Source organism: Apis laboriosa, unplaced genomic scaffold, assembly GCF_014066325.1.
Source record: "Apis laboriosa isolate Shangri-la unplaced genomic scaffold, ASM1406632v1 scaffold149_cov153, whole genome shotgun sequence".
In the NCBI taxonomy this organism is placed as follows: domain Eukaryota; kingdom Metazoa; phylum Arthropoda; class Insecta; order Hymenoptera; family Apidae; genus Apis; species Apis laboriosa.
Genome location: NW_025221797.1, coordinates 1 through 26,981, shown reverse-complemented (window position 1 = coordinate 26,981; position 26,981 = coordinate 1). Strand labels below are relative to the sequence as shown.

The window sequence follows — 26,981 nt, the reverse complement described above, 5'->3', positions numbered from 1 at the left end:
TTCTTTTAATAAACGATAGATACAATAGATACATTCATTGTTATTGCATTCATTGCATTCATTTGTTAAAAATATAAATCCATCTCAAATAGATTAATTTCAATCATTGGTAAACGAGAATCGAACATCACGATGGCACATCACTCTTTACCAACGTAACCAGGAACGTCTGATAAAGTTATGAATTACGGTGCATTGGCCTTCAGAGTTCGTCGAGGTCGTTCAACATGGGATAGGTCAGTCCTTGGCTCTAACTCATTCTAACGGAGATCGCGTACCATTCCCGCCACCGATTCTACGTGAAACGGAAATATAATGGCGTCGATCCGATTCGAAACGGAGAATACGGCTTCGTGCACGGGAAAACAAGCTCAAAAAGAGGATAAATCTAGGAGCTCGATGAGAAATTTGCTGCGGATGCATTATAGAAGTGCACAAAATGCGCGGAACAAAAAGGAAAGAATGATATATTCAGAATGTTTTAATGGATTCCACCAGTTTTGTTGGATAATTCGATTATAGTTATTTATGGAAATTAATTAATTACTTCAATTCATTTCTTGATCATTTTGAATTATTGAGATTAAATAAAGAATTTTATTTCTACACAAATGATAGAATTATAAAAATGTTATACTTTCTAGAGATTTTTAATAGTTGAGCATCCTAGGGATCACTAGTAACCGAATACCAAAATTTTAGTGATGTCATAAAGATCCAGATAAAATTACTATTAATAGTGATTAAATTAAAATTAAATAATTAAAAATATAATTTAGAATAGTATAACCGATATACAAAATTATAAAACATTCATCAAATGGAATAAACAATTGAAAGATGAAATATAAAAATATAACAAAACTCTCTCTTTCGATAAAAATAAGTTTCTGAATTGTTGAAATCGGTTATTAATATTACTTTTAACCAGAAATTCTTTATATATTCATAAGCTATAATAAATGATTCATACGAACAATCATATCTAAATAATATTTTGGATAAAATAACACATTGAAAAATAAAAGTACGTTGCTTGAAAATTGTTTCCTCCGTGGAATATACGTGCGAACAACAGAAATCCAAAGAAAATATGTCACCATGACATGCACATTGTGAAAGAAATGAAACGTGTCACGCCCTGTAACACATCGAGAAATTTGTCTGAGATCATCAGTTTATATAAAACTCCATTGACAAAGCGGCATTTATACACAAGTATCAGGTCAATGCTTGACGACCGCGATTTTAAATTTCACACCCGAGTTCAGACATTGTATTAAGTAAATCCGCCTCGATGGAATGACGAAACGTTTGTTTCTTTTTCTCTATATTTTGCACGTAGGAGTTAATCCTCGTATGCAATTCGATGAAAGAAATCTTGAAAAATATATTTGAATCTTGAATTTTCTTTCTTTTTGAATCGTAAAGTTCTCTTTACGTAGACACTTCTAGATAATATTATATCTTTTCAATTTAATTCTTGCACATCTATGAAATATTTTCATATCCTTCTCTTTGAACATAGATATTTCACTTTTTTTCAATTTTTCTGATTGAATTCAATTTGAAAAAAAAAAAAAATTGATTTTGAAAATATAACATATCGATCACAAAAACATATCTGATCACCTAATTTCGTAATTAATTATAATTTTTTGATTTTATATTTTATTTCATATTATTTTATTCTATTCTATTATTAATTTCTGTTATAGAATAAAATAATATAATTTGATATATAACTTCATATAAAATATATCAAATATGTGAATATTACTATTTAAAAAAGTATAACACATTTCTTTTTTTACAAATAAATTTAATAAGGATTATTATAAAAGTGAATTATTTTAACTTGAATTTGTAATTTAATCTTTCCTATTGTAATCTGAGAAAATATTTATCCCAGAATAAATGTTACAACTTTATTGGAGAATATTTGTAAAAGATATTAAAATTTAGATAATACATATACTTTTAGATAATTGGATTGAGATATTAATTTAATTTTATAACATGGATCAGCGTGGTATAGAGTTTGCTGCGTTTAATGTAATAAATATCATTACGATATACACCATAATTGGATTGATGGATGTAAAATGATCAATCTCTTTCTATTTATTATCAGAATATTTCTTCGCTGATAATTTTTCCCCATAAATCATTCATTTTCGAACTCATTGTCACTATAACTTTTCCTTATTTAATTGAATTAAAAAATACAAATAATTATTAATAATTAAAATCCTCTTTGCTTACCAAAATATTTCTAAAATTACTTTTAATAGAAATCAAACTCTGGATCAGAACTATGAGGGATGACAAAAAGACAAAGGAACGTTTCGCAATTTTAAAAGTAATTGAATCAAATATATTTATTAATAAAAAGTTACTCTACTGATTTTGCAAAATTCAAAATGAAATAACGTATTTTCGATATTAAATAAATAAATTTCGTTTTTTACATATCGTAACAAATTCACACGTATCATTTATAATGAAATACCGTAATTAACCACAATATCATCATTCAATTGGTATTCAAACTCAATAATCTCCGCGAATAAAATGAGAGAAAAGCCAAGATATCTTTTCAACTTACCTTTCCCCTTTTTTCCCATTTGCCTTTAAAGTTGTAGATTAGCTTGAAGAGAATTGCGAACTAGGCAAAGAAACGTATAGTTCCATACTTTACTTAGAAGCGAGAGTTCAGAGTCCTTAAAGCTCCTGAAAATGCCAAGGCAAGACTTCCTACCCCGCCTTCCTCACCCTTATTTTTCCTTCCTTTTTCCCAGCTTACCTGAACGGGTAATTAAGACGTTGCGCCAACGTATAGCCGAGAAAACCAGTGAATACCGAAATTATTCTTCGTTGGTGCACGCACAAGGCGAAACTTGATGTCGTGAAATACACCGACACCTCGATGAAAAAACTCGAACGACAGGTCGAGAACCCGGTAAATGTCCTCGTAGGAGAGATTTAACTTCGTCTAGGTTGCGTTTTAACCCTTTTTTTTTTTCTTTTTTAACCGAGGCAAAGGTTATTGCAGCAGCTTTGAGCTCGACTGACAGTTTATTTTCCCTTATTTTTCGGATGTTACCTAGTGAAGGGTTGAAAGATTTAATGAACCAATTTTTGCGTTAAGGGTGGTAAGGCTTCCGCAAAAATGTTTAGTAACATAATGTAAGCGAAATTGCTATGTGTTTGCGAGAGAAAAGAAAGTGAACAAAAATATTATAAAGATTAAGGAATTTTGATAAAAATTGGAGAATTTAAGAAATTCGAGATGTTTAAATAATAAAATGCTTTCTATGTTCGTGAAAAATATTAAATATTCGGGCAATTTTCATTTTCTTGAAAATGAAAAAAATGTTTAATATTCGATGAAAAAACGACAGCTTTGAATTTTGGAATGGAATTGAACATCACAGGCATGATGAAAATTACAAAGAAACGAAAGATCGGATAAGCGAGATGCAATATTATATAAAGCAAAATGTGAAAATTGTTGCAGATGAAAGAAGGTATTTATACATTTTACGTTAAAATTAATATTAAAACACCAGAAAGTTAACAAGATCGAGAAAAGAAATATTATATATATATATACAATGAAAAAAATTAATTTACAACGTCTTAAACTACGTCTTAACTATTGAAAAATGATTCATTTTACTATTGAAAAAAAGATAATTATAAAAATAAATAACAAAATGAGGAAACAATAATTTCCAAAAATAATAATTTTTCGACAACCAAAATTCATTCTCCTAAAACCTTCTAACTATTTACGCAAGGAAAAAGAAAAAGTGGTAATTCACAAAGAAACTTATCAACGTGCCCGACAATAAAAATCTCCCCTTCCCTCTATCCCTATGATTTTCACACGTGCAAAGGGAAACGCATCCCCTATTTAATTTCGCGGCGGATTCGAAGGAAGAGCAAACGTCTCTCGAACCGTTTTCCAATCATCCATTCGTCGAAAAGTAAAAGACTTTCCTTATTCCCCTACAACACTTGCCACCGTTTACTCGATTTAAGAACCCGAGTTCGTTAAGCAAACACAGTAATCAAGACCGTAGATACTTTCGCGCCACGAAAGCGCCATGAAGCGAGGAGGAATCGATTCTACACGGACGCATTCCGTACGCAGCTGCGATCCAGTTCCAGATTTTATGGAATGTTTGCGCCACCGGCGAGTTTCATCAGTCGATTGAAACCACGAACTTTCCACGGAGTTCTCCGCAGAATTCGAGAACAATTATGCCAGACCCGATGTGACGCTTGGCCACGATGTTCCCCCTTCGTGGCGCTCTTTAATCATTTCTGGTTTTAGGATGACGCGCTTGAGAATGGTGGAAAGATCGGTGAATGAATGAAAGAGCAGCGGGGAATCTTCTTCTTCGATCGATCTTTTTCTTTTTATCTTGAGTTTGATAAAGTAAGAATGAATTTGCGATTCGACAATGGGATGATAGGATCTATGGAAATGAAGGATGTTTAAGAGATGGAATTTAGAGTGATTAGTGGAAATATTTCAAGTATTGTTTAACGAGAGATATTGTGGAAGTAATAGTTGTGGAAATTTTGATAAATGGAATGAATAAGAATAGATGAAACGTTGGAGTGATTAATGAGAATATTCATTTTAATAATAATATTAATTAATTATTGAAAATTTATATTTGTATCTTTACTAAAATAGAGATGAAAACAGTTGTAGGAAAAAGAAGTATATGTATTATTTTTTTCAGAATAGTTGCTAACGATTTTTAATAATAATTTTTGAAAACTAAACTACATTAATAATAAAATAAAATATTTCTTTATTATATTTATTATTCTATAAAACTATTCTATACAATTCAACACAACTCCTTCTATCTTTATGTCTTTATCTTATAATATGAAGTCTTATTTATAGCACGTATTATAGTCGAGATTCAATAAAGCTAGCTCCCATTTGTAATAAACTTCAATCTCGAATAATCTTAGAAGATCGAGGATTGTCGAGTTACTTGCTACATTTTAATATTTTATGTCTAAAGTATGGGATATTTCATTTGAACTAATTATTACAAAAATCCGTTTAATTAAAAGTACATACCTTTAAGAATATTATAAAAGAAACTCAAAAGATCAAAGAAAATATTTTAAGATTAAATTAAGACGTTGCTAAAATTAAAAAACGAATCTATGTGATAAAAAACGTAAAAAAAAAAAACAAACTTTTAAAATCCCTAAAAGCAATTAATTCAATTTTATAATTGAATTTTTCGTACAAATTTTAGAAAACTTAAATCATCAGAAAAAATTGAAAAGAGATAAAATGAATTCTATGGTACAAAAAAATACGATATTACAAAAAAAAACATATACGATATTAATATATTCATATTAATACAAGATATAACACATTTACAGTCCATCGGATGTAACTTGAACCGTGTCGCGTTTGTACGTTAAAACGAAAAGACTTTTCTGATATTGCTTCCACGTATAAGGCGGTCAAAGAATATGTCTGCATAAAGTTCGTGCTTGTAGAAGTTTCGTTTTTTATTTAAGAGCTCGCTTTTGATCTTAAACCGAGCGCGAACGTTCTGTAATTAATTTTCTGCAGCCTTTCCTTTGGAAGTGATTTTTGGATAATGAATTCTTTTTTCTTTTTTTTTTTTTNTTCTTTTTTTTTTTTTTTTTTTTTTTAATCTTTGCACGAAGAATTAATGGTTTTGATTATGATTTTGAGAATGATGTGAATGGCTAATTGTACGTCATATTGTATTTTGAATAATGAGTTTTGAACAATGAATTTTGGTATCATTAGAGTATATTTATTGAATTTGTTTTTTTATACATATCTAAAATATCTTTCCATAATGTTTCTTGAAAATTATTCTCGAAATTTTTCAAGCGTATTAAAGAAAAAAGTAAAATTTTATTAATGAATCACGATAATATTATACTAGTCATCAAAATATTCTCTTCTATACATTCTATAAATTTACTATCTATATAAATAACATTTCTACGAATGCGACAAAATTTCAATGAAAAATGAGAAAGAAATCTAAAAAAACATCGACTATATACATTTATCGATAAATTCTATCTTCGAAATTATATTTTCGAAATGTTATAATAGAACACTTGAATATATTTTAATATCTTTCGATTACTCTCTCTTTCTACATTTCAAGACTTCAATATCAACCTCGATAGCGATTAAAAGCCTCTTGCAAAACATCCCTCACCGTTACATCCCTCCGATCAATAACTCTTTCTGACATTGCATATTATTTTACTACCGTCCCAAAGCTCCGATTCTCGTTACTCGAGGGACCCGTTTCTCCAACATCGAAAGTTCCTCGAAAACCATTCAACGTGTCGATTCGTGCCTTCGAATTGCAAAAAGCTTCGTACGTCGCGCACACGCACGAAGAATCGGGCTTGTCGAAGGGCGACACCCTTTACTAAAACCCTATGCCGAGCTTTTAATTAAACTTTCGCAATGGATTCGCCGGCCTGGCGTGACCGCTTACAATCGAGAAACGAACGAATTACTCTCAATCGCCGTCGGCGTGGCGCTTTGTTGCTCTGTTTTAATCGTTTCCATCTGAAAACCGTCCTTTGTTTCGTCGTCTTTTGCCGTTTCGCTCTACGTTGCTCGCGACGAGGACAAAGTCTTAACCGTTTGTTGTGTAGAATACAACGGAAAATGGAATCGTTCCGGATCGATGGGTTTTTTCCTTCGAAATTAACATAATTGAAAATTATCAACAATATACTCGTTCGAGACTTTGTATTAAGGGGGATACAAAACGAGGAAATCGATATTTTAACCTTAAGGTTGAAACTGGGTCAACGCGTTTTATCTTTGCATAAATTAATTTGACTGTTTTTTTTTTTTTTTTTTTTTAAATAAGAATCATGTGTTGCTAAGGGAAAAGGATCTCTGTAATTTTATGATTACTCGTTGCTCTTTTATGAACCAATCTAAATAATTTTTATAATAAATTATAGTACGTATTATTAAATTTTTATTCCTTTTCACGAAGAAGCAAAATATTATTGGTATTCGCATTAAAATTTCACTTTAAGGATTCTTTCACCGCCAATGTAGATAGCATTTCTTAAAAAATTTGAAGATAAAATTTTATTTTAACAAGAAATGAATGAGGAAAATATTCGAATGTAAAATTTATCTATTAAAAACTGAAAAACAATAAATTAATTTACACATATCTGATTATTTAAAATTACTTTATCCCCTTGAAGTGATATTAGAAATGAGATATTGATACTTAAAAATCTGCCTTCGTTTTATACAAATAGGATATGATGAATTAGAACGTAGAATAGAATTTATAAATTGTCGATTTATTGGATAATGTCGATGATTAAATGATTTACGTACAATGTGCGACGCGAAGATCCAATGACGATTTGTCGGACAATTAACACTCCCTTCTCCCCATTCTTCCCCCTATACCACGATTTCTCGTTTCCGGTCGTCAATCGTGATCCGCTCGAGGCTACTTTTAAGCTATATCTGACACACATACAAAGCGAGATCCACCAGAAAGAAATTTTAGCTGTGAATGGCCATGATAATTAATCTCATCCTCTTCCCAATGAACGAAATTAGTAAATTAATTTAATTTTTTTATAAAAAAAATTCATATTAATAATAATCGTCTAGGAAAATGCATTGAATATTTCATCGAATGTTTTTTTCATTTACGTGCAATTTTTATTGCATATTTTAACCGATTTAGTTATCAGGAAGTCATTAATTTCGTTCGCTACTATTATCAAAATTGAATATTGAATAAATATCGCGTTATACGAGAATTATTCGTATTTCTATCTTATAATACAAAAAAAAAAAAACGGAACTGGAACATTTATTTCTTGCTAAAATAGAATTTTATCTTCAAATTTTTAATATTGCAAGTATCTATTTGTTGAATAATGAAACCTATTATTGAATTTGGAATTAAGAAAGAAATTATAGAAATAATAAGGGATATGTATATATATATGTACATATAATAATGAAAAAAATTAAATTTCAAAGGAAATAATTTTCTTAGAAACTTGGACATTAAATGGAAAATATCGGAATAGAATGTTAAAATATAGAAACTATATAATTAAGGATAGAAAAAAATTAAAATATGATTTGTCAATAGGTTATTGATTCTATTGCAGAGATTAATAAGTACGAGAAAAAAAAAAAAAAAAATCTTAATAGCAACACTTAATTGCTTATATTTAATTTTAGAAATATGATATTCCGTCTAACATTACTTGTCGCATAAAAGAAGATGTTTCTATAGAATAACGAGGAATCCAAAGATCACAGAGAAAGAACGAAAGTATTAAGTGAGAAGATTCCGTTGAAATTTTCTTACTAACTTACCGACTTCGGATTGTTCCCTTTGAACCCTCTATTTCTTTCTCTGCTAACTTTTTATTCTTCCGTCGGAAGTTACGCCAATGAACCGTTCGTGAATAAAGTAAATCACTCCCCTTTTTCCCAAGTTGCTGTTAGTTTCCTTTAATTAAAGGAAATTACCATGATTTATTGCCGATCTCCATTATGAAACTTTCAATTAAAACGTCACTCATATTCTTATTCTATGATGCTATGTGATATTTTATAATTTTCAATTAATCGCGCGCACAGATGTATTTATAAAAATCGATAAAATTCATCATATAAAGAATTGAATATAAACATCGAACACTAGACATGAACCGAAACAGTAGCGAATACTTTTAAAGTACCTACTATTGACCGAGTATCTCACGAATGGCATGTGTTCGATTTTATCGTCTAGTTCTCGGTATCGTTCTCTATATATAAGCGCTACGTGTCACGCCAAAAATCTACAGATCGATAAAAAAAACTTTTGATTCTTTTATATGGCACGCTACTACACGATTACATTCATAGTACGAGCTTCGATCCACTATCTATCCATTGTCCACTTGATTTCAAGATTAATCTTGTCCTGCTTTTTATCGCGTGCTAGTATAATTTATTTGAATGAATGCGAGGAATGCGAGGAATCAATTTATTTAATAATCGATAATAAAGTAACAAAAATAATAATTGAGATCTGCAAAAATATTTCCATTTCTTTTTTATTTTTTGTACGATTAATTAATTCTTGTAATTTAATATCCATTTCAGTATATTCTAATCATATAGATATTTTATATATTTATACTAAATCCTGACATTAGAGGTAAATAAATACTAAATAATATTAATTATAAATATTTTGCTATCTATTTATCTCATCTAGCAAAGCAACATTAATATTATTGTATCAATATTAATTTTTTAATCAAAGAATAATCCACAATTAACTTATCCATCAATATCCTAACATTTTATTTCCTTATCGAACTTCTAAATATCTGCAATAATACCATTCATTTCTCTTGCCTATAAATCCCTATTCCATTCAATCTCCTCCCCCATTTTGCCAAACCATTTTTCCAAACCTCGGTAATCGTAATATCGATCTACGTGCTCATCAATTTCCTCTATCGGGGAACAAGAGTTTTTCCGAAACGATTCCTCTTCCCAAAAGACAAATTCACGTGGACACAAATCGTGCGCAACGATGACCGTGTCCATGTGCACGCTGTGTGTGTCCAAATTGACAATATAAACCGAGAAAACATTATTATAAAGAAGAATAGCCTCGTTCGCGTTTTCGGTCGAGCAGAAGGAAACAATCTCCCCGTAAAATTGTTTCTACACGGTTTGTCGCATGCGCCACGGCGCTAACGGCGGAAATTTATCTTTCCTTCATGTTACAACTATTCAGGCCAGACGATGTAATGGAATTTTTTCATCAATGAGCTTTTCCTACCGACACTGTGTTCCTAAAGCCTCCTTCATACCCTTTATCGGATCTTAGCTCGACCTCACCGGCCGCCTCGCTACGATTTTCACCGGCTATTGCGCCATGTCGCTTCGAGGGAGGGAGAAAGAAGAAAATTTCATTTCGAGCCACGAGAGGCCAGGGAGAAAGAGAGGAGAAAAGAAACAGAGAAAAAGAAGGAGAGAGAGAGAGAGAGAGAGAGAGAGAGAGAGAGAAAGTATTTCTCATTCGGTAAGGAAGCATGATAATCGAATAGCCGGCAGGGCTTTCGTCGATGTATACTCGCGAGAGTGAACGATAAGGGAAAAAAATAGGGGATGGACGAATGGTCCATCTGCCGATATCCGATTGATGTCTTCGTGAGTGGTTGCCTAATGAGATGCGGAAACGATAGGAACAATCGATTAATCAAGTTGATTTCCTTGCGAAGATTAATGCGAATGTACGAGCCGTGGACGAACGAAATTAATGCGCCGGATCTTTACGAAGGAATGGAAACATGGCGGAATTGTAGTATACGGGGGGAGCAATTAGATCGTCGAGGTGGATAACATCGAAGAGATAAATTGATTATCGGGATCGAAACGTTTAGCCTTTAAAGGGGAATTGGTTTCATCGAATTTTTGTTTCGTTGCTCGATATTGTTACACTAAAAATTCAATGGAATTAAAGAAAATTGATAATCTATCTAGGGATATTTAATAATTTCAGGGAATATTCGAGAACTTAATAAGCTTGGAATATTGGGATTTTTATTTCCGAATTGTTAATCTTCATTTGAATTGTTTTAATTACGTAAATTATTAATAAATAAATTTTGATAAAGAATTTCAAATTTAAGTTTTTTTTTTATATACTATTAAACGTATGAAATATTAATTTAAGTTTCTCTAATTTAATTATTTTTATTAATTTAATTGGAAATATGCTATAGCGATTATAAGATTCACAAACATTTGCGAAAATTGGGAATCAATTGCTCGGGAGAATTCGAAAAGATTTAAAAGATTTATGCGATATCCTGAAGAATAATAGTTTCAGATATATATTAGAGAGTTACGAAATTCGCTGAGTATCGCGAGCTCAAAATGCCTTACAGACTTTCTAAAGTACACAGAATTTCAAAAGCTTTAGAGAATTTGACAAACTTCCATCAACAATATCGCTCTACTATAATACAGTACGTAAACTATATAATATCGCGAATAACAGAAGATTTTGATAAGTTTCACGACATTTATCAACATTCAACGATATTCAACGGAATATGTAGAATTTCAAGCAAGATCAAATTCTCTAGGAATACAATTCCAAATTTATTCAACACCAGCATCTGAATGCTATTCCAAACTTATATATCCACTAAGCTTATTAAGTTCTCGAATATTCCCTCAAATTATACAAATCTTTGAACAGCTGATATTATAATTTGACAATGTCCCTGTGTAATAAGTATGAACATTATCGAACGAAAAGACTATCTAAAAACTAAAATTATATATAATAAAATGTATTCTATGGATAAAATAAATGATGATAGATTAATCATTATTATTTATAAAAAAAATCGAGAAATTTAATTAAAATACGTATGCACTGAAAAAAATCGAAAGAAAGACATTTATTATAATGTTAACACTATCGCAATGGTTATTTCCTGACTTGGTAAAATTTGATTGCTACTATCAAAACTAAATTAGAATAAAAATTAGAATAAAAATATTCTGCTAGATAACGTAATAAAAATCAAAATGATTTTTCAATCAATAAAATTCTTCTCTTTTTCTCTCTCTTTCTAGAATCATCATATATTTTATTATTATAAAGTATAAATTCAATAGGTAAATGTTATAAGATGCGGTGAAGAAAGGAATTATTCGCGTAACAAATTTTGAACAAATGTAAATTCATAAATCAACGAACACGGCAACAGCAAAACTAATTACATGCGGCGTAGAAAGATGTTGGGACAAACGGGGGAGTTAGAATTTCATTGTGGCTATTCAGTTTACAGTGTGCCGTGAAAATTAACAGAGTTCGCGTCAAGTCACTCGTGGTTTAAGGCGGCAAACCGAAACTCACCGAGTATACAGCTGAAAACAAGGTTTTCCATTGCGTAAACAAAGTGAAAACGTAACTTCGCCCAACTACTTTTTCCAGGGGTTGATAATAAAGAAGAAACTTGATCAAAACGCTACCGAGTATTAGATTTAAAAAAAGTTATTTAATTAAGAATCAGTCGAGATTAGTTTAACTCGAAAAGTATTCTACGTTTTAATAATATTTTTGTTCTTCCCTATAATTAATAAAATTAAAAATGCGTCTTAAGATATGTTATGTATATGAATAATATGCTGTAATTATATTTAGATAATTAAATAGAATACTATTGCCTAAAAAGAACTACGATTATTTGGAATTTGACAAATGAAACTAAAATNCCCTATAATTAATAAAATTAAAAATGCGTCTTAAGATATGTTATGTATATGAATAATATGCTGTAATTATATTTAGATAATTAAATAGAATACTATTGCTCAAAAAGAACTACGATTATTTGAAATTTGACAAATGAAACTAAAATTGGTACAACTTTAAAAAAATTTAAAAAAAAAAAAAGAAAGAATTATATAATTTTTATTATTCAATTTCTTTCTCTTCCTATTATATTCATATTATATAATTTGGAATAATTTTGGAACCTAACTAACTTACACGTTTCAAGTTAATTTTATTTGAACGATTTTTATTATCTATGTTGATCTACGAAATTAAATTTAATGTGCAATCATGATATGCATTGATACTTATCAAATATATATTTATATTTTCGAGTGATATATAATAATTATGTATATTGATAAGATATATAAAAACATAAATTGCAATTTAATTTATCGCGATAAAACGTAAGAGCAACATCGAAAGTATAATCACAGAAAACAGGGCCATTGTTTAGCATGGTGCACACTGTTTGCGTTTATTGATTGCTCGGTCGACGCAAAAACGACATCAGCACGAAACATTAAAAGCACAGGCCGGCTGTAATACGATCAATACTCATTGACATATTAATCAAGAGGAAATTAAGAGGCTTACTAAAATTTTTGCTGCATATATCACATTAAGTAGTGAATTAATAGAGATAGAATATCAAAACTACATCAATGTTATTTTTCCTATATTTTCCAATTTCCTATATTTTCCAAGATTTACTTTTAAATTTAATTAGAATAAATGAAAACAATCATTTCTTTTTTTATTAAAATTACAAAATCAAAACGAAAATTTAATAAACGAACGCTCTGTTATTTCTTTTAAAAATGAAAGAAATATAATTAAAATCCGAACTCGGGATAATATTTTATACATTTCGTATAGTAACAAAAAACTTTGATACTCGAATCGTTCTCTCGTTTCCTATTATTCTCCATTCGTAACGTAACATCGATCCCGTATAGAACAGGAACTCTTAAAAGGGTCTGTCAAAAGAGTATATGAACAATACTCTGTTCAAAGCAGAATTCGTTCTCGTAGGTCAGGAAAATCGAATTTACATTGCTAATTTTGCAAGGTTTCGACTGCTAACAGTTCTCACATTGAAAGACAACGAAGAAACCATAATGAGGGATCGATCGAGAAAAGATACCTTCATCATCAATTCAGATCCTCCATTCTCGATAAAACGTTATTTACCGATATAAAGTACGAGGATACCTTTGATTTATTAGGACTATTATTTTATAATTAAACATACGAAATGAAAGAAATTCTCATGTTAAAACTAACAAATTCCAATTATGCGTGTACAAACTTAGATTCCTTTTTCTTAAATTAAACATAAAAGGCAATTATTAAAAATTAAAAACATATTATTCGAACAACTACGAACAAAATAACCTAAAATAACCTAAGAAATGTTATTATTCAATTTTCAAAGAGAGAGAATCGAAAATTAATAAAGAAAAAAAAGAGATAGAAAAAATGGAATATTATAATATCTTAAAGATTCTTCGAAACTGTATCAATTATAAAAAGAATGCCAATCGATCTATAAATGATTGATCACAAATAATCCACCCTGTGTGTCAAAATTTTCCTATTAAAGTTTAATTTTAATAGAAACTTATAAACTTTTCACAAGTTAAAGATTTCGTCATCTCACTTTTCATCGATCAATCGAAGAATCAATTTTGTCTCGCATTGCCTAATTCTGCATCATTCGATCGTTTTAAAAATGACAAATTTCTTTTTAATTAAGTTTCGATTGACTTATAATCAGAGTAAATAACTTACCATTTACATTTACACAATTTCCTTCGAATCTACTAATGAACGGTTTACGTCATTCGTGTCAAAAGTTTCTTGCGATTCTGGAAATACGGTTTTGTAAGTCAAGCATTCCTTCGACATATAATGACAGCATTAACAACATCGCCATTCATTCCGCTTTATCGAGTTCAATCTTGTAAATATGTTACAACTGTTTTAACAGTTCACCGACGTCTTAAAGGATTTCCGAGAATTTTTATGAGGACATTGCAATAAGTTAATTTATTCCATTAAACACAAACTTTAAAAGTTTTAAATCGAACTCGATGAATTTTGAAGTTTCCTTTATATCTAGAGCTTAATTTCATTTTACCAAGCATTTCTTGTTTCTATTTTAATAATGAAATGATAATCATTGTGAATATAATTTTAATTTATCGTAAAATATTTTTTTACTTATCGCAATTCTTCAAGATATTGTAACTTTTTATTGTATTTTTACAAAAACAAATATTTTATATTTATATATATTCCAAAAGTTTTGGTATGTCTATTTCTAATAAGAGTTTAATTTTTTTTATATGAACCATAAATTTTCAAATCAAATTATTCTATATTTCGTTCTTTCGAAATATCGAAATAAATTTAGACTAGATAACAATAGGTTCAAGGAAATGCTTGACTCCAAAACCGCATTTGCCATGCACTAACATAAGATGAAATGCTATACTATATATTATACATATATATCCATAACTTCTCTTCGAACTTCATCTTTAATTACCAGTTACACACAAATTCTATCTGTCGCATCTAAGCGTTTTCTCGCCCAAAAGTAATATAATTAATTAATTCACAACAAATACATCGTAATAAGTTGCAATGACTATTAATATCCACAGATCAATTTCATACTTTATCTAAATTACATGTATATCAATTAGATTCATTACTTAGTAATATTTATTAAAATAATATCGTGAAATGTTTTCTCTTAATTGAATATCTATTAATTTGAACGGTCTATTTCCATTATTTCAGAGAGAATTAAATAGACCTTTTCGAAGTGAAGTAATTTATCGACCCAATTTCTCATTTCAATTCCAAAAAGATTTCTAAAAAGCTGGATAAGATGGGTAATAAAATCGAATATGTGATGTTCGAAGAGATTAAAAATGAATTTTCTATCCTAATTTATTATTATTAATTATTATATTATTAATTTAGATATTTGTTTTTACACAATAAATGTATACAAACTAATTGACACAAAATAATCGTCTTTTTATTTGTCGATCTATTTTTTTTATAAAATAACGACCAATTTTTAAAAAATAAAAAATCCATCGTCGTTTAAGTGATTGTAAGTGAACAACAACCGATTTTTAAAATCTTCGAAAAATTTAAAATGTTGATATTTAAAGAAAACAAATATTTCCACGAGAAAAAATTCGAAAGGAAAAAAATTTAGAAAAACTGGGGAAAAAACACAGGAAAAATGAAGCATTAAAAGCAAAAAATCTTCCTCAAGAAACATATTTCACGCCTGAACGGATCGAAAAAAGCATAGTACAGCTCATCTGCTTTTCTTGCAACGCACGAATCCATCGAAAGCTTGTTTGCATGAACAGTTTTGTCACCCTACCGTATCCTCGCGACAAATCCTGACACGACTCGATCTGCTTACTCGACCCGGGGACAAATCGAAGCATTTATATTCATATGTAACGAATAAATCGAAAATTTTAAAGTCTTTGTATTCACATTCTTACATTTCCTATTGTATTTTATTGATTATTAACCTATTATATTATTGATTTTTATGGCATATTTTAACTGCAATTCGTGTCTATAATGAATATCCACATGAACTGTTTCCAATGTTCAATTTCTCCAAGATCCAATCCTCGATATATATACTGGCAAACATAATATTGGGAAAATTAACGATAGATATTGCCGTTTTCAATTGTTCAAATGACTTTTTAAAGTTCTGACTTGTTTCATCGTCTTATCCGTCGCCACAATGACAATGCCATTAATAAAAGAAGCGATACACCAGAGAGAGGATTGATACACTCGTGAGACGAGAACTAATAAATAGTTCTTTCTTGTCACTGTCAATAGATTCGACGTGTTAAATCGTTCTAAAGACGAGAAGAAGAGGACGTTTCGTTTATCTTGGCTGGCTTAAGTCTTTTAAAGTTACGCGTGAAACGATATCAGCATAAAAATTTGAAATTTTCACGTCATGATAAATATAGTGTGGTGTGATTTAAAAGGTATAAAAATAAAATGAAAATTAGAAGTGAAATGAAATGAAATAAAAGAGAAAAATTGAAATTAAATGAGGAAGAGGGTTGAGGTAGATACGAATGGAAAAGTAAAAATAGAAGTAAAAAATAAAATGGATAATGATCGAAACGAATTGAGAAATTAAAAATTAAATTAAAATAAATTTAAAAAAGAGAGTTTAAGATAGATAAAAATAGAAAATATAAATGAAATGAAAATTAAGATGAATAATTGATGAAAGATAAATTATGAAAAATTGAAATTAAATAAATAAATAAATACGAATAAAACTGCATAGTTTTTGAACTTTGAACATTTTAAATCAATGTTTTTTTTTATTCATTTCCTTATTATCTATTGTACCTGTCAGAATCAATTTATCGATTTTCCTAAAATTATAATGACGTTATCTATAGAAAATAAAAAAACTAGATAGATAACTAAAATTGACGAAACAAAAAAATGTTTTAATCATCGCTAATATAATAAAAAAAATGTTAATAATTCTAACAAATATGCCGAATATATTTAAACGTAATAAATATTAGCATCGACCTCTTACTTATCAATTTTTTTAAACTTTTATATTATTTCTATATTTTTTAAATTTTTTACTGACAATACACATATTAATGTACGGCATAAGTTGCATTCCCAGGCAAAATGTTTATCAGAATTAAAATTGTTAAATGTAATCGCTCCATCAGTTTGAGAGGAAATACTTTTTTAATTATACCGTATAAAACGAAATGATTATTTTTAAAAAAAAATATAAATTTATTGAAATTACTAAATCGAGAATCATTTTATAACGTCGTATATGATTTTCAAATAAAATGAATTATAAATTAATTTAGAATATTAATAAATATCACGATGTATCACTTGTTTTAAATTCTCCATTCCCGAAGGAGAATAAAAAATCTTCAAAATTGAATTCCAATATTTTTCTTAATTTCATTTCATCAGATTAATCGATACCCAGTTATCATAGAAATTTTAATTAACAACGAGAATATAATAAAACTATTACATTAAAGAAACCAATAAAAGTCAATCAAAAAATTCAATAACCGAACGATAATTTGTCAATTACTTTCCGAACTAATCGTTATAAAATTTCTCTCTCTCTCTCTATCTATCTATCTCTTTCTCTCACAAATCAAGAAATAAAAATTCTCAATGAAAATTATTTCTCCCTCTCATCGCTAAGAAATACATACAAAAATAAACTTATAAAATTATGGAGTGACTTCTGATTTCTGTCGCTTTCTTCGCAAGAGAAAAAAAAAAAAGAGATGAAAAACGTAACATCTCGAAACGATTTCTAAAAAAAAAAAAAAAGAAGAAGAAGAAGAAACCTGTATCTTTCGTTTGGATCTCGACGAAGTGGTCGAGATTTCAATTTCCATTATCGAAGAAAACACACCTAAGATCGAAGAAGCCACTCGTTCCTCCACTCGGCCCCTATTATCGTCTTATTTGCGATCAGCTACCTACTTCGCCCCGACAATTTCAGACAGGTTGCTATGTGCTCGGTCTGATCTTGATTCCCTTGCTCCACTTAAGAATAACTTCTCTTCACGGCTCGCGAAGTATTAATGAGACGGCTGGATAACGAACATTTCGAGGTTCGATAGATATCGACTTTGCCGCATTGACAACCGTAATGAGACGCCATATTTTCATTTCTTGAAACTCGATAATCGAGTAAATAGTCGGATGCAACGCGAGAAATCGATATTATGTATAATCTGAATGTGTAAAAGAGAGATTACGATGTTGCAAGGGATTGAAATTATTTACTCGATGAGAAGAATACTTGAAGAAGGATAAGTTCTTATAATGGAAAATGTAATAATGAATATATGAATATTAATAAATTTAAAATATATATTCAAGTATATATTAGGAATGAGAAAAAAATCAAAATTTCCTAAATTTGCTTCTACTCCTTCAAGTGTAAATTAATTTTTAAGGTATCGCGAAAGTTTTGAATTTTTTGTTAAACTATTCCTATTAAATTATTAAAAAATACAAATATTAAATTACTGTATTTTTGAACTGACAATATCATTCATTTAGATGAGATCATCGAATTTTTAATAAAACATTAAACTAAATGACTATAAAACGATTTTTACTTATTTAATCCTATTATGAACATTTGATAAATCTTCTATTTCTGTAAGTTATATTAAAGTTATAAGTAGCTTTAAACCATAAAGTTTGTATAGCAGAAACTCTCGAATTTAAAGTTGATCTATAATTCATTTTGATCAACCAAATAAATATCATTTAACGAAGTATTTTTTATAAATTTCTAAATCTAATCTAAAATTCTAAATCCTATATACAACAATCCGATATTACTTGCTTATGACATTTTTGTAATTTCTAAAATTTATATTTTTAGTGATTATTATAAAATTGTGTAAAAATATATCAAAATTTAAAAATCGCGATTATGAACAGCTGTTATTCGATTTAAAAAAAAAATAAATATTTTTAATGACTAATAATTTAATAATTTTTATATAATTTAATTTTTCTAAATGTAATATTCGCGCAAAATTTCTTTTTCTTTTCTTTTTTTTTTTTTTTTCGAATAAGGAAGATTTAAAAAGATCACAAAGACAGATGAGAGAATACAGTTTCTTGAATTTCGTATTCGTCTGGAATAGTGCAGAAGAGAATGGAATTATGCAAAGCACGCACCGTTGATTTGGAAAGCTGTCCCTCATCCGATCCTGATCTGATGTTTAATGCTTCCGCAGTTACGCGATATGTAGCAATTTAGATACGAGAAAAAAAAATCCATAATGAAATACTTTTAAATAATTATAATCTAAATTTTTTTATGCAATACTTGATTCGATTCCTCAATTAACTTAACAACAAAAATTGTTACAATTTAAACGCCATTCAAATATCATAAATGCTCGAATGAAAAAGAAAGCAAATAAAATTTAACGAAAATATAAATTATAAATATAAAAAATATAATAAGGGAATTTTAATATTCTGAACAAATGAGAAAACATCGAGTGCATGCATATACACGATTCATAAAAATTGAACAAATTATGCATAAACGATACATATTGATAGATATTCTGCTTGAATTAAATAAATCCAATTAAATAGACGAATACTGCTGAAGCCTTTTATTCCATGTAATCAAAATAATTAGAGAGACTTTCGAAAAGAGTATGCATACACGCGCAAGTGTCGAAAATTCTCACACGCTCGTTCCTGTAGATTTATCGAGAAAAATATATCGGGATTCCTCTATCGTTATCGTTTTATCAATGGTCCAGTAGAAAATTTGCATCGTTCTGTACTGATGATAAAAGACATTATCATAAACATTGGCTTTCGAAAAAGAGAAAATTAAAAGGGGTAATTATCGATCGGCTAATTACAGAGAGGAAAGCAAATCGACAATCGCCATCATTGAAATGTTTGACATTTGCTGTTGAAAACTGCGCTAATTGTCGGGCTCGAATAAGGGTAGGAAAATATTTGGAAACTCCGAAAGGAATGTCAATTTATAATTCTTATAGAAACGGAGGATAAAAGCAAATAATACGATTGAAATAAATGCATAAAATAAACAGATTGCAAATGTTTATGCAAATTTAAATTTTTATGAACACGATTAAAATGGAAATGAAATTGGAATAAAGATCTATTTCGTTCACTCTTCAAATACCATAATATGAGATTTACTTTGAATATTTATATCTTTTTACGTATCGCGTGTATACCATAGATTTTTAAATAATATAATTATATATATATTCTTATAATTATAATTATATACTTAAAAAAAAATAATACAAGAATATATATATATATATACATATATGTATAATTTAATCTCATATCTTTTTTATTATTAAATCATACGATTTTTTTTAATATATTGAATTGTATTATATCATATTTATATTTCAATGTATTTAATAATTAATATCGCGTTTTCTTTTTGATGTCAATTTACATCACATTAACGTATAAAATATTACCTTCACATCAAAGTGACAAGAAAAGATATGAGATCATAGAAAGATTACAAGTATTACCTATGCTATTTATATACTAAAAATTATACTATTTTTCTAATAACTATACCACGAATTATTGATAACATTAATAATAGTTACTCATTCCAACGTTCTCAGTTAAAATATTCTATCATACTTTTCTTTATTACGTTTAACAGGTATTAAAATATTTCAAATCTCTTTAAGACTCCCCTAAGACTTTCTTCAATGAAACTTTCGAAGTTTCAAAGTTTCAAATATCACCTAATTCTAAACCAAATTATTTTTCCTAAATTCCTGTTCCTAAATTATTTTTCCTAAATTTTATTCCTATGCTATGCATACACAAAACCAAATCTCCATAAAACTAATATAAATAATATTCGAAATTCAAAATTATTCCTCTCAATTACCCGCACAATTTCCCTTAAAAGACGAAACCCGTATCTTCCGATTTTCGTGAAAAGAATCCAACGAAACGATCCTTAAAGCACGATTATCCACGATCGTAAGCGAAAACGGTGATAGCGAGGATTTTCATGGTACGAAGAGATAACGTGTCCCTTCGATTAGATTCTTTGGGTGAAATTCTTGTCCCGATACAAGGCGTTTACAACCACCGGAGATATTTTCCATAAAAGATGGTGCGAATGCATGGCGAAACTGTATAAAATAACTTGGTTCCAGCGTATTTCGCGGCGTCCAGAGACCGATAAAATATAATCCCGAGTACATTTTGCAGGGAATTTCATTGGTCGATTGCCACGTATCAGAGTACGTAATATACCAAAGGGAGTCATTGTTGTTGCATCTGGCAGGGGCCAGTAGAGAAGAGAAGGTCATCCGAGCCTCCGAGGAATTCATATTAGACGAACGCGCGTGCGAACGGTTGAACAGCTTGACAAGATGATTGCCGTACAATTTGCGACATTTCAACGGGGGAGGTTATATACGTATGTTGCTGCGATTGAGCAGTCCGTCTCGATCATTCTGTACCGCGCACGCGATCCCAGAATTTACGCGTCACGCCGAGATTCCGCGAAATCTTTCCGTTCGTCGGTGATTTATGCGCGATGCACTCCTTATGACGATGTTGTACTTCGTGGGATATTGGAAAACTCGACATAAGTTTCAAAAATTTCGAAACTTAGGAAATACCGGGTTCTCGAATCTTGAAACTTTGCATTATTTTTATGATTCGAAATTTTATGATCGAAAAAAAGGATAATTTTAATCTAAATAATTTATAAAAATTTTGCAACGATAGATTCTAGATTTTAGACTCATCGATCTAAGAAATAAACGTTTCACATTGTGACATAAAATATAATTTATAAAAAAGAATTTAAATTGATACCATTTTAAATTTCCTTTGTTGCGCAATTATTATATGAAATTTATCCTCAAGTCTTTTTTTTATAATCTAAACATATACTGACAAGATTTAGAATTTAATAGTTTAATATTGGATTTCTATTCTAACTTCTCAAATGTTGATTATACTTTATAATGTCATTTTCTATATTAAAAATTACTGGCATGAATTTAATTTAAAATGAGGGATTCATCGTACTACAACTTCTTTCTAGAGAACTGTAAACTGATATTGAAAAATTCAAAAGTCGTTGTGTTTTCAAAGGCACATTTCTTGTTATAATTAGATATTAAAAATAAAATAACTGAAACTAAATAACTAATTACTATATTATCGAATACTAAATTATACGTTTTCTTAAAAAAATTTTAGAAAATATTTATGCCTAGAACCTGTTATACGAACTGTTTTCAACTGTATTTAAAATAAAAATTCCAACGATTACGTAATTAATTAAAATTGAAAAATTAAAATAATTTGTTTCATTTTTAAAAAATAATTTTGCTAATTTACATCGATACTTTTAGAGAAACTATTTTCGCACTATCTAAATTCGATTAAATTCAAACGTGATACATATCGAAAGAATGTTCTAACAATAATAAACATCATGAGTATCCGACGTAAGCCAGTTTCCGGTGAATATCAAAATTCTTTTGCACAAATTTGATTTCTCACAACGGCATAAACGACGTTGACAAGCAAAGGAGCGGAAAATAAACGGTTAAAGTAATAAAACGTTCCGACCTCGGTGAATATCTCTTTTGAAACGCATTCTCTTTAACACAAATGCATCGCTTCGTCAAAAAATCATTCTAGCATTGCTAAAGATTTATTTCTGTTACAACAGCAAAAGACGGTGAAAAAAAAAAAGAAGAAAATTTTATTCCATAATCACGATGCAAAAATATATAGATATCTCCTAATTAATAAAAAATTTAAAAAGTTAAATCATTTTTAAGCGATCGTTATTTTAATAGATATTATATTAAGTAATAAAATTACGAATTATATATAAAATTATATCAATTGAATATTTATTAGCATGATTTATATATATTTAATATTTATCGCAAAACTGTAATAAATGTTAATGCATCCTGATTGGAAAAATTTTTTTATTTATTTATTTATTAATATATTTTAATAAAATATTATCATGATTCTTATCCTAATTCTAGATATAACTCTAAATGATTTCTTTTTAAATAACAATCGAAAAATCGAATTGTAATTTAATTATTTTTTTTCTATTTTATTAATTATCTCTTGAAGAATCGAACTTTAAGTACTAATTCTAAAAGGCAAGCAATTGAATTGAATTCTACTTAAAACCCACCCCCCAAGACCAGTCAATGTATTGCATTATTAATGTTATTTCATTTTCATAATTATTGGAATAATTAATCAAATTTTTTTCCATATATCAAACATATCGATACTTTCATTTCAATATCACGTATTGAAATTTTTAAAAAATTTATATTTTGAATATTTTTATATATATTTTTTTAATATTCGATTAAAAAATCTTAATAATCTTAATAATCTTAATAATGAAAAATAAAAAAAGTTTTAATCAATTTACAATTAATTGAAATTAAATATCAGATTTATATAAGTTTATAATAACACATATTGAAAATTTTTTAATAAATATATTATGTAAGAAAAAATGAATTCGATTCGTATTCACGTATATAACACGAAAAAGTTATAATAAAAATAAGATATTCAAAGTATAATATGTGTAAAAGCTGTATATAATAACAATTATTTCTTACTGTTCTATAAAGTTTTATTTTTAACAAATATCTGATATTAAAAATAAAAGTATCGATACATCTTTTATATATGTAAATACATGGTTGATCACGACATATCGACGAACCAGTTTCTCAATGATCATTCGAATAATACTCTGTTATTCAGATTTCTTTCAATGAATGGCAAAAATTCGAGTACTATAATGATTTTAAAAACAAAATCTCTTCGAAAACAGAACGTTTGAAAACATAAATGCATTGCATTGATGTGAAGAAATGAATAAAATATACTATATTCTTTCATAATTAAATACTATTATCATTACATTAAATCACATACTTATTGGATACACGATTATTATATATTTCTTGTTATGTAATAAAAATATAAACAAAAATTTATTAAAATATAAGATCCTTTCATAACCAAAGATATTTATTTTATATTTTTACTCTATTTTTAAACTGATTGAAACATATTAATCCTAACTATATAAATCTCATCTTAGTAGAGTGTATTTAAATATTATTAGCTATAATAATTTTTTGTATATATTAGCTATGTAATAAATTTTGTATTTTCTTCATATCATTTCCAAATTCCATATTCATTCTCGGAATTCAAGAATATGAATTCACTATTTTCATAAATTAATTTCATAAATTAAAACGTAATGCATATTCACTGTAAATTGTATTAACATTTTATAGATCATTTTTTTTATTACTAGTTAATTTGTATAATTTTTTAATGACAATCCCCAAAGTTGTTGATATTTTTACGAATATAATCCATTTACTCACCGTATGGCAGAACAAATCCACAAATGAACAATATGGAATAAAGAAGCCACAGCAAATTCGCACTTTTCTTCGTACACATGGCGCGATGCACACTGTTATCGGCCGTTTTCAAACACCCGTGCCGTATCGCGCGGCCACTCGCGTGGCTCTGAGAGTTCCTCGTTAGATTTCGAGTTTGAATCGCGATCTTTCTCTGTCTTTCGCTCTTTATCCCACACGCAGCCTCAGAAAGCGGTCCAGCGCCTGCTCGCTGACAATATTCCAAACTGTTTGAAACAGAGGGCACCACTTTCCAAACTTGATCTTTTATATACATATGACGAAAATAGAAGATAAGATACATTGAATAGATGAAAATTTGATCATGATAAACAATTATTTATATAATTTGACATGTTTTGATAAATAAAAAAATGTTTTTAAAATATACGAATTTAAACAAACAATAATTCGAAAAATACACCTATATCAACAATTGGTAACGTAGATTTCTAAGAAATTTCTTTTTTAAATATACAAATATATTAATATATTTATGAGATATTTGAAAAATCGATTCTAATCATATCAAAACAAAAATATATATTTTTAAAATATACAAGTTCGAATAAATGATTAATTCGAAAAATATATTTATATCAACAATTGATAATGTAGATTCCTATTATATCTACGAAAAAATTTTTTAAATACAAATATATATTGAGATATTTAAAACATCGATTCTATATATCAAATAAAATTGATAAAATCGATTGAAGCTTATAACTATACTATAAACTACAAATAAAGTTTAGACAAAGCAAGATAAAGAGATAATTCTATAAATGAAAAGTTATAAATAAAAAGTATTTCAAATATCTCGATATTACAAATTACATTACAAAATAAATTTAAAAAATAATAATAATATGAATAAAAAATAGACTAATTCATAATCAAAATATTTAAAAGCAATCGCGATATTTTTTTACAATGCACCACAATAACAAACACAATAATCATTAAATATTAATTCAAAACGGGAGATTTATATATGCAATTCTAATTCAAATAATTCGTAATTTATTTATCGCAACACTAATGCAAAAACGCGATGCCCATGATGATTAAATGATGAACTGGCATGCAAAGTTGTCTTAAGCTATGAAAAACATTCAAATTAATACTAAATAAATGAAAATTAACAATAAATTATATTTTACTGAACTATAAAATTCAATATTAATTAATTTAAATAAAAAAGAAGAGAATTCATATTCCTAATAATATAATTTCATATTTATTTCATATTACTACCAATATTGATAAAAAAAGATACTTAAAAAAGACCTAAATGTACCATTGATAAAATTTTGATTGCTGTCAGATTATTCGATATCACAAGTTATTATAAACGAAAATAATATAAAAAACAGATTAATCTCATGACAGTCTACGAAGAATTCTAATCTAAGCGATTCCGCAAAAAATAAGACTACTAAAACAAGTATAATGTACAAAAACAAAAAGATTTTTCTATGTTACAATTCAATATAAATATTCACAACAAACGCAACACACAAAAAATAGAAATTCAATTATATTCAAGAATAAAACGAAATATTAATTATCTTATTTTTTTATTATTGAAAAAATACAGTATAACGAATTATGTAAAGAAATAATTTTTTCCTAGCAAATTACAATATTCGTTAAGAAGACAAAACAAATAAGTTCCAAATTATCTTTGTAATAGAATTTCGGAAAACTAAAATTCTAAAATATATATAAAAAAAAAACAGAATTTGTTATAATATCTTAATACATAAACACTTAAAAATTGGAATCGCGAACGCAGCCAATTAGCTCATATTACTTACTATAAAATTTATACTTGTATCAAGTATACAAAAATAAATTATGTAGTAAATAATAATGATTTCCAGGTCTCACCAACTTGGAGGTTGCTGCGAATTGGAGACCCACCCTAACCGCACGGTCCCATCCACCCTCCAATATGCAAAAAATTATTTAAAATCAATGATAAATACTCCTTTTGATGTAAATATGCAAAACGTTCAATCTATGAACGTTGTACATAACAAACAGCAAAAGGAATCTCAAGGAAAACCGAAAAACTAAAGCTGCAAGTAAAAATTGAATTAAATCTTAATTGTATACAACTCTACATGAAATACAAATACATTACTTCATATATTAATATTTTATATTATTATGAGTATAAATATATATAAAATATTAATATATTACGAAGATTAAAAGCAAAAAAAAAAAAAAGTGAAATGTATTTCACAGAGAATTGTACTTATCTTATTAATCATCACTACATTCAAAATCAATCATCATTAACAAGCATTACCAAGCATTATTAAGCATGCATTTGCAAATATATCCTATTTTCTAAAACAGCAATACTATTCTAATCATTCTATCTAACAATATATTTACTACAGCAATCTATTTACTACTATCTAATTCCTAAAATTTTTCAATATAAAAATTTTAA

The 26,981-nt window shown here is 28.1% G+C and overlaps 1 protein-coding gene across 6 annotated transcripts in view; it reads right to left on the bottom strand.

Moving 5' to 3' along the window:
• LOC122710524 overlaps window positions 1-24,822 on the bottom strand; it is a 69,903-nt gene extending 45,081 nt beyond the window's left edge. For 4 of the 6 annotated variants that reach the window (XR_006345943.1, XR_006345944.1, XM_043928429.1 and 1 more), the window contains exon 1: window positions 24,473-24,821. Coding sequence is in view for 2 of the 6 variants with exons in the window: in XM_043928429.1 (XP_043784364.1) it covers window positions 24,473-24,815 (343 nt within the window). In the remaining 4 variants the exon portion in view is untranslated. Of the gene's footprint in view, window positions 1-24,472 lie in introns of all 6 variants that reach the window. The other 2 variants (XR_006345946.1, XR_006345945.1) reach the window with 2 other exon arrangements.
• Between the last annotated feature and the right edge of the window lie 2,159 nt (window positions 24,823-26,981).